The sequence below is a fragment of the Miscanthus floridulus genome, chromosome 14, assembly GCF_019320115.1.
Source record: "Miscanthus floridulus cultivar M001 chromosome 14, ASM1932011v1, whole genome shotgun sequence".
In the NCBI taxonomy this organism is placed as follows: domain Eukaryota; kingdom Viridiplantae; phylum Streptophyta; class Magnoliopsida; order Poales; family Poaceae; genus Miscanthus; species Miscanthus floridulus.
In genome coordinates, this window is record NC_089593.1 from 28,781,504 (window position 1) to 28,793,640 (window position 12,137).

The 12,137-nt window shown below is 42.8% G+C and overlaps 1 protein-coding gene across 1 annotated transcript; it reads left to right on the forward strand.

Moving 5' to 3' along the window:
• The first annotated feature begins 5,339 nt into the window (after nucleotides 1-5,339).
• LOC136502703 (BTB/POZ domain-containing protein At2g13690-like) lies at nucleotides 5,340-9,771 on the forward strand. The gene is made up of 2 exons (XM_066497942.1): nucleotides 5,340-5,951; nucleotides 8,640-9,771. Exons 1-2 carry the CDS (start codon nucleotides 5,340-5,342, stop codon nucleotides 9,561-9,563), a joined length of 1,536 nt encoding a protein of 511 aa, XP_066354039.1. The 3' UTR covers nucleotides 9,564-9,771.
• The last annotated feature ends 2,366 nt before the right edge of the window (nucleotides 9,772-12,137 follow it).

A 12,137-nucleotide genomic window follows, 5' to 3' on the forward strand; every position in this document is an offset into this window, starting at 1 on the left:
ATCATCATCCCATGATTCATCTTCTTCACTTGATGTTTCTTGCTTTGCTTTGCCCTTAGATGATGTGGCTTTGAATGCCATGCTCTTCTTCTTCTCATCCTTCTTCTCATCTTTCTTCTCCTTCTTTTCTTCCTTCTCATCATCATCTCTATAAGTATCATCGGTCATTATATCTCCCAATACTTGGTTTGGTGTCATGGTGTCCAAACCGCTTCTCACTAGAATGGTGACCAATGTACCAAATCTTGAAGGCAAGCATCTCAAGAATTTATGGGAGAAGTCCTTGTCCTTCACCTCTTCTCCAAGTGCTTTGAGATCATTGACAAGCACTTAAAGCCTATGAAACATCTCCGGCACACTCTCATCCTCCTTCATCTTGAAGCTTACAAACTTCTCCTTGAGAATATAAGCCTTTGCACCCTTCACGGCTTGAGTGCCCTCAAATGATTCTTCCAACTTCTTCCAAGCCTCATGAGCCATCTCAATATTCTTGATTTGCTCAAATGTTCTCTCATCAATTGCATCATGAATAACACTTAGAGCAATGTCATTGTTTTGGAGAAGTACTTCTTCGGCCATGGTAGGATTCTCTGGATCACCAATCTCAATTTTGGTTTCTACCACCTTCCACACCTTTCTATTGATTGACTTGATATGTGTGGTCATCTTTGACTTCCAATATGGATAATTTGTGCCATCAAATTGGGGTGCCTTTTTGGTGTTGTTGATTTGAGCCATTTTTACACCGAAGGTTGTTAAGCCTTAAATCACGGCGACCTCGGCTCTGATACCACTTAAAAGGTCCTAATGGCTAGAGAGGGGTGAATAGCCTAATAAAAATTTTCTACAACAACACTTAACAAAAGGTTAGACAATTATGAGGTGAAGCAAGTGTTGTGCTAGCCTACTCAAAATACAAGCCACCTACTACAATTCTAGTTTAAATAGTGTCTATTCACACAAAAGTTATGACACTATTCTATGTTAGTGTGCTCTCAAAGGCTAACTAAAGAGCCACACCAACCAACCAAGCAAGCTCTCACAACTAGCTACACTAAAGAGCTTGTCAACTAGTTTGCGGTAAAGTAAAGAGAGTGATCAAGAAGGTTATACCTCCATGTAGATGAAAGAACCAATCAATCATAAAGATAAATAACAATAAAGACCAATCACCTCGGAATCAATGATGAATACAATGATTTTTACCGAGGTTCACTTGCTTGTCGGCAAGCTAGTCCTCGTTGTGGTGATTCACTCACTTGGAGGTTCACGCGCTAATTGGCTTCACATGCCAAACCCTCAATAGGGTGCCGCACAACCAACACAAGATGAGGATCACACAAGCCACGAGCAATCCACTAGAGTACCTTTTGGCTCTCCACCGGGGAAATATCAAGAACCCCTCACAATCACCACGATCGGAGCCGGAGACAATCACCACCCTCCGCTCAACGATCCTCGCTGCTCCAAGCCGTCTAGGTGGCGGCAACCACCAAGAGTAACAAGCGAAATCCGCAGCGAAACACGAACACCAAGTGCCTCTAGATGCAATCACTCAAGCAAATGCACTTGGATCACTCCCAATCTCACTATGATGATGAATAAATGATGGAGATGAGTGGGAGGACTTTGGCTAGGCTCACAAGGTTGCTATGTCAATGAAAATGGCCAAAGATGTGAGCCATAGCCGGCCATGGGGCTTAAATAGAAGCCCCCATGAAATAGAGCCATTGTACCCCTTCACTGGGGACACTGCGCTCTGACCGGGCGCTCCGGTCATACTGACCAAACCCTAGACTCAGCGTCCGGTCCACTGATTTATGCCACATGTCACTCTGAGTTAAAACTGAATCGTCAGATCACAATGGCTAAGTGCTGATCGGACGCTCCGACAAAACTGACCGGACGTTGGAGCCTCAGCGTCCGGTCGAGTACAGTAAGGGTCTAAATCTGTTTTTCTTCGTCCAGACGCGTCCGGTCCACCTTGACCGGACACAGCTCAACGTCTAGTGATATACCCTAGCTACTGTACCGCCAAGTCAGCGTGACCGGACACAGGCAGTCAGCGTCCCGTGCATTCAGATCCAGCGTTCGGTCACTTGATCGACGCTGGCTTCTCCTCTGTCTTCTTCTCCCTTGCTCAAATATGCTAACCACCAAGTGTATCACCTTGTGCACATGTGTTAGCATATTTTCACAAACATTTTCAAGGTTGTTAGCACTCCACTAGATCCTAAATGCATATGCAATGAGTTGGAGCATCTAGTGGCACTTTGATAACCGCATTCCGATACGAGTTTTACCCCTCTTAATAGTACGGCTATCAAACCTAAATATGATCACACTTTCTAAGTGTCCTGATCACTAAAACAAAATAGCTCCTACAAATTATACCTTTGCCTTGAGCTTTTTGTTTTTCTCTTTCTTCTTTTCAAGTTTAAGCCCTTGATCATCACCATCCCATCACCATTGTCATGCTATGATCTTCATTAGCTTCTCCACTTGAAGTGTGCTACCTATTTCATGATCACTTGATAAACTAGGTTAGCACTTAGAGTTTCATCAATTCACCAAAACCAAACTAGAGCTTTCAGGAGCCTTATTGGAAAAAGAACTCGGTTTTCCGAAAGAACTCGGATAAGACTCTGTCTCGGAAGCGGAGCCTGAGTTTGAATCGGATGCGTGAAGCCGCGAAATCTGAGTTGGATCGGACATCGCGAGCTGCACGAATCTTCCAGCAAGTTGATCTGTCGTAGTCACCGAAATAGAATGGTCTTCATGGTGATCCGAATTTTCGAGGAGACGGCTTTGGAGCTTGCAATTGTCACCTGCCTCGCAGATCCATGAACCGAAGATGAAGGTTGATCCTGGCGCGCCAGCTGTCGATGTTTCACCACCGATAGCCTGCCACGGGGGTACCCGGGGCAGTATGTTCGGGTTTCAGCGTATGCAGAACTCGACGGTAAACGCAAGAGACAGTCGATTTATCCTAGTTCGGGCCATCGACTGTGATCGAGTAATAGCTCTACGTCCAGTCAGCGTTAGCCTTTGCGTTGGATTGATTGTAAACTGTTGTGTTGCGTTATCTAAAAGTCCCGTCTCTAGGAACCCTGCCCTCCTTTATATAGTCAGGAGGTCAGGATCCTAGTCGGTTTACAATGAGAGAATCCTAGAAGGATTACAGAATAATACTACTACTAAGATTATATGGGAGGAATCCTAGTTAGACTAGATCTTCTCCCTTCCTTGCACGGTATCCCGTAGGTCCCGTACCGACAGATCCTTTAATTTCATTGGCTACCATAGGCTATATATATATATATATATATATATATATATATATATATATATATATATATATATATATATATATATATATATATATATATATATATATGAGATTTTTTAGTTGATTCTTGTAATTGAAATCTTTTGTGACTCTCTCCACAGCGGAAAGTTTGGGCACTTGGGGGGTCGCTGCTATAAAATCTCTCATAAAAAATAAACACCCTGTTATGCTGAAATTTGACTTATGTTGATGCTTATGCTGAAATGTTGTGAGAGAAAAATACTGTTCCATGGCTAAAAAGTAGCTCAAGCGAATAGGATGAAAATCGTTTTGACAGTTTATATCACTTGCCTGTGAGGAAACAAATTAAGACCTCGTTTAGCAGGGCTTCAGTTCCAGCTTCTTGCGGTTCTTTGTAAAGATCTCTACCAAACGGGTATCTAAAACAGGCTCCTTGCAATGTGCCCGGAGGAGCCAAAACCATCTTTGTATAGAGGAGCTAGAGCCACAGAAATGTGGCTTTTCTAGGCTCCTCCTCACAAATGTAATACAAATTATTATAGAACTGTTATTTGAGTTTTCTTTGCCAAATGTTTTCTAAAATGACTTCAGCTATATTAGAGAAGCTGCTCCATGGATAACACATAAATCGTCCAAGGATTCAACATGGTTGACGAAATCGAAGTATCATGCACGCCGATTAGGTTGAGGACACAAGTTCATATTAAAATTTCTTGTTTGTTTAATGCAGTTATTGCATCGTCGTTTCATTAGCGTATGATTCTACTACCATATTTCACTCATGAGGTGGCTTTGCTTTTTCTCAGGTACGTAGTAGTACTATTAAATTTTATGCCAGGATGCTTGCAACCCGGCCATAGTTGAGCTGGATGATTTGGTGATCTGGTCTTGGGAAAATAGCATTGCTACCAAAACAGTGTAACTATTATAATATCCAAAACATTGTCAACTACCTTCATAGTAAAACTAGAATACTTTTTAAAAAACTGAAAAAACATAGCAAGGGATTGACCTACTGTACGTGCAACAGTAACACCGGGTTTATCTACTTAGTATAACAATGCAAGTGTTAATATGCTAGCTAGCGTCTTGTTCTAGAAGTTATCAATATATAACCACCAGGAGGTAGAATCTAAGTTGCAAGATTCAGTTAATTAGTTACATACTCCCATGCGTCGTGATTTCCTTGAGGGTATCTATACCTTGTTCCTCATAAACATCACTTCTGTTTATTATTTGCTACCAAAACCATACACGTTCAAGAGTAAAAAATTCATGCACAATTAATGATTTTGATAACATTTATTTAGTTTTAAAATGTAACACTGTACTTGGAACCAACGACAAGAAAGGTATAAAACTAGTATTTAGCGTAACCCTAGCCCCGGGATGGGGGATATGTAATCGAGGCAAGATAATTTACTAATGACGTATCCAGTTGCCTCATCTAAACTTAATTAGAAGCTCCGATATCCCACACAATTGAGCATAAGTTATTGCTCAAGAAATAAAGCACCAGTGTATATAAATTCTAAGATGTAGCTAGCTCTGTGACATATTGGATACATTTGGATTACTAGCTTATAAGGACACTAAAATATAAAAGAGGTAGTAGTTTATATTTCTTTATATTCGAAACAATGAGAAACATGCCTTTTTCCACTCTCTCTCTCTCTCTCTCCAAAAAATCCACTAACTACAACTACAACCACCAGATTCTATAGTTGTAAACATCTCTCATAAACATAGCTTTTATTTGCAACTAATATTTTCTATGGCGATGAACAATAAACTAAATATTTGTTACAATTTGGACAATGATAAGTCCAACACAAGAATATAGTACAATTCCAACATAGAAACAATTGCAATCATCATCATTCACAAGCATGTACTCAAACATTTGGGTGCACTTAGCGATGCCACCTAGCAAAAACTGCCACGTAAACAAAAACTCCTCCGAGCTAGAGTAGCTCGCACCTACATAACGTGCTCCCATTCCGCCTCCTCCAACTGATACGCCAACCCGATGCCGACGACGACGAGCGCGTCGACGGCGGCGGCGGCGCAACGCCGCCGGAGTCGCCGCAAGGCGCCCCCGCCACGCCAGCCCTGGTGCTGCTCCTTCGTCCTTGACCCCTCCACGGCCGCTGCCACCGCCGCCGGCCGGAGCCCGGGCCCCCTCCCCGCGCCGCCGCGAGCCAAGCCGCCGCCGCTCTCCCGCCGCATCCGCTCCCCGGGACGCGTATCCCCCATCGACGACCCGACCTTGCCTGGCGCCGCGGGTTCGTCGTCTGTTTCCGCGCGGCTGTCGTCCGTCACCGAATGCCCGCCTCCTGCCCTGCTGGCTCCGCCCCCGCCGCCGGCGGCCGCTGTGGAGAAGCCGAGGGCGATTCTGAAGCTGAGGATGGTCGAGAAAGGCGTGATCTTGGAGGTGGATGAGTTGGAGAGGGTGCGCAGGGAGAGCAAGGTGGTGGGGAAGATTCTTGGGCAACGAGGTGGCGAGTTGACGGTGGAAGGAATGGTGGAGGTGGACGCCTTCAGGGAGGCGGTGGACATGATGCTGGAAGATGAAGACGAGGCCGCTGCGATGAGGCGGCTCGCACGTGGTGGTGTCGCGCGAGCCATCGACGTGCTCGAGGTGAGCTCTCTGTTGTCACGCTGCTACTGTTTGTTGATTTGTGGCCAAATTTCAATCTTTATATTTACAGTTGTTGCTTATGGTTATTATATATTGTATTGCATTCATGAATTGCACATCTTAACTTTTACTGTGGTGGTATTCTAGTGTAGTGGAGACCGGAGAGTGCTAATTTTAGAATCTGGTAAATATTATTAACTAGCAGGTGAGCCCGCGCGTTGCGCGGGTAATATTGGGGGAAAAAGGTTTGTGCTGTGTTGGGGAAAAAAAAAACACAAAAAAAACGAAAAATATTGGGGGAAAAAGGTTTGTGCTGTGTTGGGGAAAAAAACACAAAAAAAACGAAAAGTTGTACTGTTCCGCTGTGTTGGGAAAAAAAAAACAAAAAAAACGAAAAGGTGTACTGTTCCTTAATGGGTCGGAGAACTGTTCATATCATACCCGTACTGTTTATATTGTGACCCGTTACTGTGCATAAAACCCGTTACTGTAGCGCAAAGTTTCACGTTAACTGTGCCGGTAACAGTGGTTTGTGAGAGCGATCGGAGTTCTCAGATTGCACGTCTTTTATACTATAGTATAGATGTTAGAGAGGTTTGGTTATTGCCTTGTTGGAGATTGGCATAGTAGAGAAATACCAGTTTGGTATCCTTGAATTTGGGGGGGATAGCATTCCGGGTGTTTGCAAATTTGGTTATGGGACCACGTTGTTGGGTCATCATTACATCATATTTTGCTGAGTGCCTCTTGTGATGATTAAATGGGTACATTATACATAAAAGCACGGGTGCTGAAATTATTTTGGCTCTGGTATTTTGCCTGACTTTCCTCATTGGGAACATCTTCAATTTACAAACATTAAAGCGTTTATGTTTTAATTATTTTGAATTATTGTGACTCTTTTTTTCTTGCTGCAAAAATTCCAGTCTGTTTTCATGCCATTTTTCTTGTGTAAAATTTTATCTTTCTTCCATCTTATCAGTTTTAGAATCTTAAAGTTCAAAATTTCTTGTACTTGCCTTTACACCTATAGATGTATACTGCATCTTTGAATTTTGTTATATGTGACTAGCGCTGTTGATTGTGCACTTTTCAGTGTTTGCTGTTTGCTATATTGAAGCGAATCTCTTTCATTGTAGATGCAGAACTAATATCATTAATGTGGTGAGAAAAGGGATCTTGCTAAACTTTTATAATATTTTATGGACGTCCCATGTACTAGAACATGGTACTCTTTGAGTTATTGAGAATAAATGCAGACCATCCGGGAGAAATGCTCCTCTTATTTGACAAATTAAAGCTCTTAATTATGCTTCTTAGACTCTTATCTAGGAGTATTAGTTAATTTGGTTGTTGCCTGAAATGGTACAGAAGGTTGACCGTCAGTTAACTGAGGCTGTGCAATAAGATAAGTATTTTGCTCTTCACTCTGGAAAGTATCTTTGAGGGAACTGTAAATCGAAGCAAGTTTGAGGGAATTACACCCTTGCTTCCATTTGCACTAGGTGCCGGGTTTAATTTTGTACACTTAGGAAATTATATACGTTAAGCAAACTCGTAACTATTGTGTTGATTTAATGTAGCCTGCTGAATTGACTAAGTTTCCATCATCTTCCATTCCTGTCTTAATTTTAATACAGACGCACTTGTGTTCAGTGAACTGTTAAAATTGCAATTGAAATGACTGCTTCATTCTAAGAGCAATCTGATTTGATAATCAATACCTTATATGACCTGTCCCTAAGAACACAAGAACTAAATATCGAATTTGTTGTTAGAAATTGACTTCGTCACTTTCTAAGAAATCCCATCAGTTTGTTCACTGATTTGTACACCTTTTCTAGACACATGCCCACCTATTTATGCTTTTGCCTTTTGAGGGATATATGACTGTACAACTATTTCCTTGGGTTTGGTAGTTTCACCAATCAAAGACAAGATAATAGCAACTTTAGCAAGTCCTATTTTTCAATCTGGTACAATTTGCTATTTATTTTTCTCAAACACGCAAGAGGGTAGTGTATCATTTCATTAAGAGAGAAGACAATTCACTATTTTTTTCTCAAACACGCAAGAGGGTTGCATATCATTTCAATAAGAGAGAAGACAATTTGCTATTTCAAGCTACAGTTCTTAAGTGTAAAATTCGGTGCTTCCATGTAACAAAAGGAACCTGTCTGCCTCATGCTTGTAGGTGTAGGGCATGTTTGGTTCCTTCCCTAGAAAACATGCCTGGTCCAGAAATCAACGCCAGCCGATTTATTTTGAATGCATAGGGTCAGGTGCGGCTGCCTGGTGGAGCTCCCTAGGCGAGGGCTCGAACCTGACACGCTCATAATCTTCACTAATGTATGATGGCAACAGTATACTCAGAAGTATTGCTGTGAAAAGCTACATATCATGCCGTTGGCTTGCAACAGCAATCATGCTGCTCATAAATCGACTTTAACATGTCCATATGATCTTTGAGAGGGATAATGACCCACTTTATCTGATTGGAAATCAGGAAATGTAGACTAAAGTCAATGCAGATTCTTTGATGTGTACTTCTATAAAAGAGAAGTTTGTGTCATTATCGCATTCACTTTACCCTTTTTATATGTCTGTTAATTTTTCTGAAAATGTGTATCGATTTATGCTAACTTTATTCTCAACACATTTCACTTAATGCCTGAACAAATTTCTCAGGTAGCCTTGTCACTTATGTTTGACAGAGGAGTTAACAACTGCCTAACGTATCTGGATGCTGTTCCGTGGAATGAATCTGAAGAGGAGACAATTAAGAAACTGATGTACCAGCATTCTTCATACAAGGCAGCTTTCAGTGATTTGCTGGCAAGGTTACAGCCAGAGAGACCTGCCTCGTCTGCAGAACTGGTAGTTGAACTAGCTGATTCCATCACAAAGGGGACCAACAATAATGCTCGGAAAGAGCTGCGGAATTTAGTCAATGGGATCTTATCAAAATCATCTGTCTACATAAAGGGTGACAAAGAGCTGGACAGCAGGTGCATTTACTGTATCTGCCATTCTTGCCTGAACTCTCTGGTGGGATTATTCGAAGAATCTTCGGAGTTGGCCCATGCTGATCAAACATCACTATCGTCAGTTGGGAAAGGACCACTTTCGAGAATCTACAAGCTAGTCGAGGACATCAACTGGCTGCTGCAGATTCTAATAGACAGGCAAATGGGAGAGGAATTCGTCGACGTATGGGCCAACCAAAAGACCCTCAGCAGCATGCACGAACGGGTGTCACCGATGGTACGCCACGAGCTCAGCCGGATTTCGGCCACGGTGTTCATCGCCATGGGGAGCGGCAAGCTCCACTGCACCGGAGACAGAAGGTTCGGCGTCTTCCAGGCCTGGTTCAGGCCAATGCTGGTAGATTTCGGTTGGCTCCGGAGATACCCGAAGGGCCTCAACATGACGGCCCTAGAGGAAGGAATCGGGCAAGCGCTGCTGACGCTCACATTGAAGCAGCAGCAGGCGCTGTTCTTGGAGTGGTTCGAGGCGTTCAGCGGCCAAGGCCGGGAATGCCCCGACCTGATCAGAGCCTTCCAGGTGTGGTGGCGGCGGTCGTTCGTGAGATCCTTAGGTAGTACTAGCTGAGTGGCCTTTCATTAAAAAAAAAGTTGAGTGGGGTTCGATTCTTGCAACTCGTCAACTGAATGCGCGCATGGGTATGTGCTTGTTTGTGCTGTGTGATGGTATATGATATAGCTGTTGTGCCAGACTCCCCTGACGAAGGCTGGCTGATCTGTATGGTCTGCAAATTGTTTAGGTCTCTGGCTAGAGGTGTAAGAAAAACATTCTTCAGTTCGGTGTCTCCGTGTGGAGCTGAAGCCTGATGGTATATATATATACACATATATCTGCTGTGGGCTGTGGGAGTTGAATGAGTACTGCACTGAATGAGTACTGCTCGCGTGTTTAATAAAAATCAATGTGACGAGAACCTGTGGTCCAATGCAATGGTGAAGATTGTTGGGAGCTTGCACGAGAAGGAGACGAGGGGTGGTGCCCTGCGAATTCTTCTACATGCAGGAGCCAGGAGAGCCAGAGCTTTTTCTGTCTTGGGGCCCAACTTGGCTTCTGGAAGTGAAAAGTATCATCATCATCTGTATCCATTTGCATCCTGGCGGCATGGCATACTGTATATAGTAGTCTACTGTTGCCTGAATCTTTCTTTGTTTTTCGCTGGATTGGAATTGGAATCTCTTATGGCGAGTAGTAGAACTCAAACCGAATTGCTCTTGCCGAGGCGGTTAGGTTATGTATGCAGTTATGCACCTCACGTGCTCCACTAAACTGAGAGAGTGTATCCATGGGCGGCTAGAACGGCATGTTCAGTCAGCAATGCACATGTGTTCTGTAGGCCAGCCAGCCTGCGTGTTCCCAGCCTGGTTTCTCATGGCCTTATTATTTATTTCCTCATGTGCTGTTATTAAAGCCGGCTAATAAGCCGACTGAGGCTGTTTTGTTATGAAAGAAAAATACTGTAGATTCTATCTGATAAGCCGGTTGATAAGTTTAAGCAAACATGCCCGGAATTGGCATGCATGTATGTATGGCGGCAGATTGTTTTTGTTTTTTCAGGATTTGATTAGAGGATTCTTTTCTTAGGGGGGTTTGGCCAGGTGGGCATGCCGCATGCCACACCATACCACGGTATGGTCATCAGTTTCCAGTTATGTCTATAGAATGAGTTGGAATCAACCATCACCCAAGTAATAACCAACCATGAACATGAAGCATCCAACCACTGGGACCGGGCACGTGTCCGCTGGTCACAATTGACATAGTGGCATCACCAGCCCTCAAAAATCTGCAGCTCCGAATTGCTTTGTATATATAAAAAAAGCTTAAGATTGGATGAAGTTATACATGGACTATAAAAGACTTAAATTTAAGATCGAATGAAGTTGCATGCTGTCTCTACATCGCCAGGGATTTATAATTAAAAAAAGTAATTAAAGTTTGAGGCTTTAACAATTGAAGATGTAGTATTGATCACGAAGAATGTACGTAGGAGTAGTGTCTGCGCGCACGCGCACACACACGTATGTATACATAGATCCCCGCACAGAATATCTCAACGTAGAACTAACCATTTGTTATATATGGAAGTAGACACGAGATGTAGTAATTTGGAACTAAAGTTGTATTAGCTGTAGCGAGTCAAAGACAAAGGACTTTATCTGAGAGCTTGTTGGCGATGAGAGGATATAAATAAGGGAACATATCTAGTGCAAACCAATCTCTCCATGCAAATCAACTGTGGGGGAGAGGTGGGAGGGGGAATTTGCAAAAGCAGGGGAGAGGTGGGAGGGGGATTTACAAAAGTGTGTTAATCACACTTTTGCAAATCCCCCTCCCACCTCTCCCCCGCAGTTGGTTTGCACGGTTTGCACGGAGAGGTTGGTTTGCACTTGATACGTTGCCTATAAATAAACTTGACTTGACAGTGGACTTGGTCAACTGTAACGGGCTGCCGTTTGCCTGTTTCTGCGGCTGTGCGCTTTTTTTCTACGGTTATCGGCCAGGTAATCTTGTCCTTCAGTCCTTGTACTTACGAGTATTTACTTCCCTTCCAGTAAGTAGTAACTCCAGCCTTTGTTGTCCTCGTGTAACGGGCTGCTGTTTGTACTGCCATAAATAAAGAAGAAAGAAACTTGGTTGCGTTACCATATTTATTATACGAAAAGGTTGACAACATAACTTAGCATTCCGGCCATAGCATTTCTTTTTATTTTGGCTCCGTTCACTTCGTTGAAAAAACAAGCCGAAACACTGTTTGGCTGATTTATTGTGAGAGAAAAATACTGTTTCAGCTGAAAAAACAAGCTAAAAAGTACGGATTATAAGACAAGCGAAGAGGACCAAACATCTACTCCTAGAGGTATATCAAAAGAGTGCTAAGAAGCTTGATGCTTGGAAAGGAAGAACAATGTCAATAGCTGGTAGGACACAGTTGATAAACTCCAGTTTAAACAACACTCCTATCTATCACATGTCCATTTACCTTCTGCCTAAATCCACCACTAATTCTTTGGACAAAATTAGGAGGACTTTCTTTTGGCAAGGGGGTGGTACTAAGAGAAAATATCATTTGATTAAATGGACTAGAATCTGTAAGCATTGAAAGAAAGGTGGACTTGGTATCAAGGATATCAGAAAAAAATG

What these genes read in the sequence shown, in the direction of transcription:
- LOC136502703 (XM_066497942.1), top strand. Translation starts at nt 5,340, where the DNA reads ATGCCGACGACGACGAGCGCGTCGACGGCGGCGGCGGCGCAACGCCGC. An exon ending in GAGCCATCGACGTGCTCGAG is followed by an intron (nt 5,952 to 8,639) that starts GTGAGCTCTCTG and finishes CAAATTTCTCAG; the next exon opens with GTAGCCTTGTCACTTATGTT.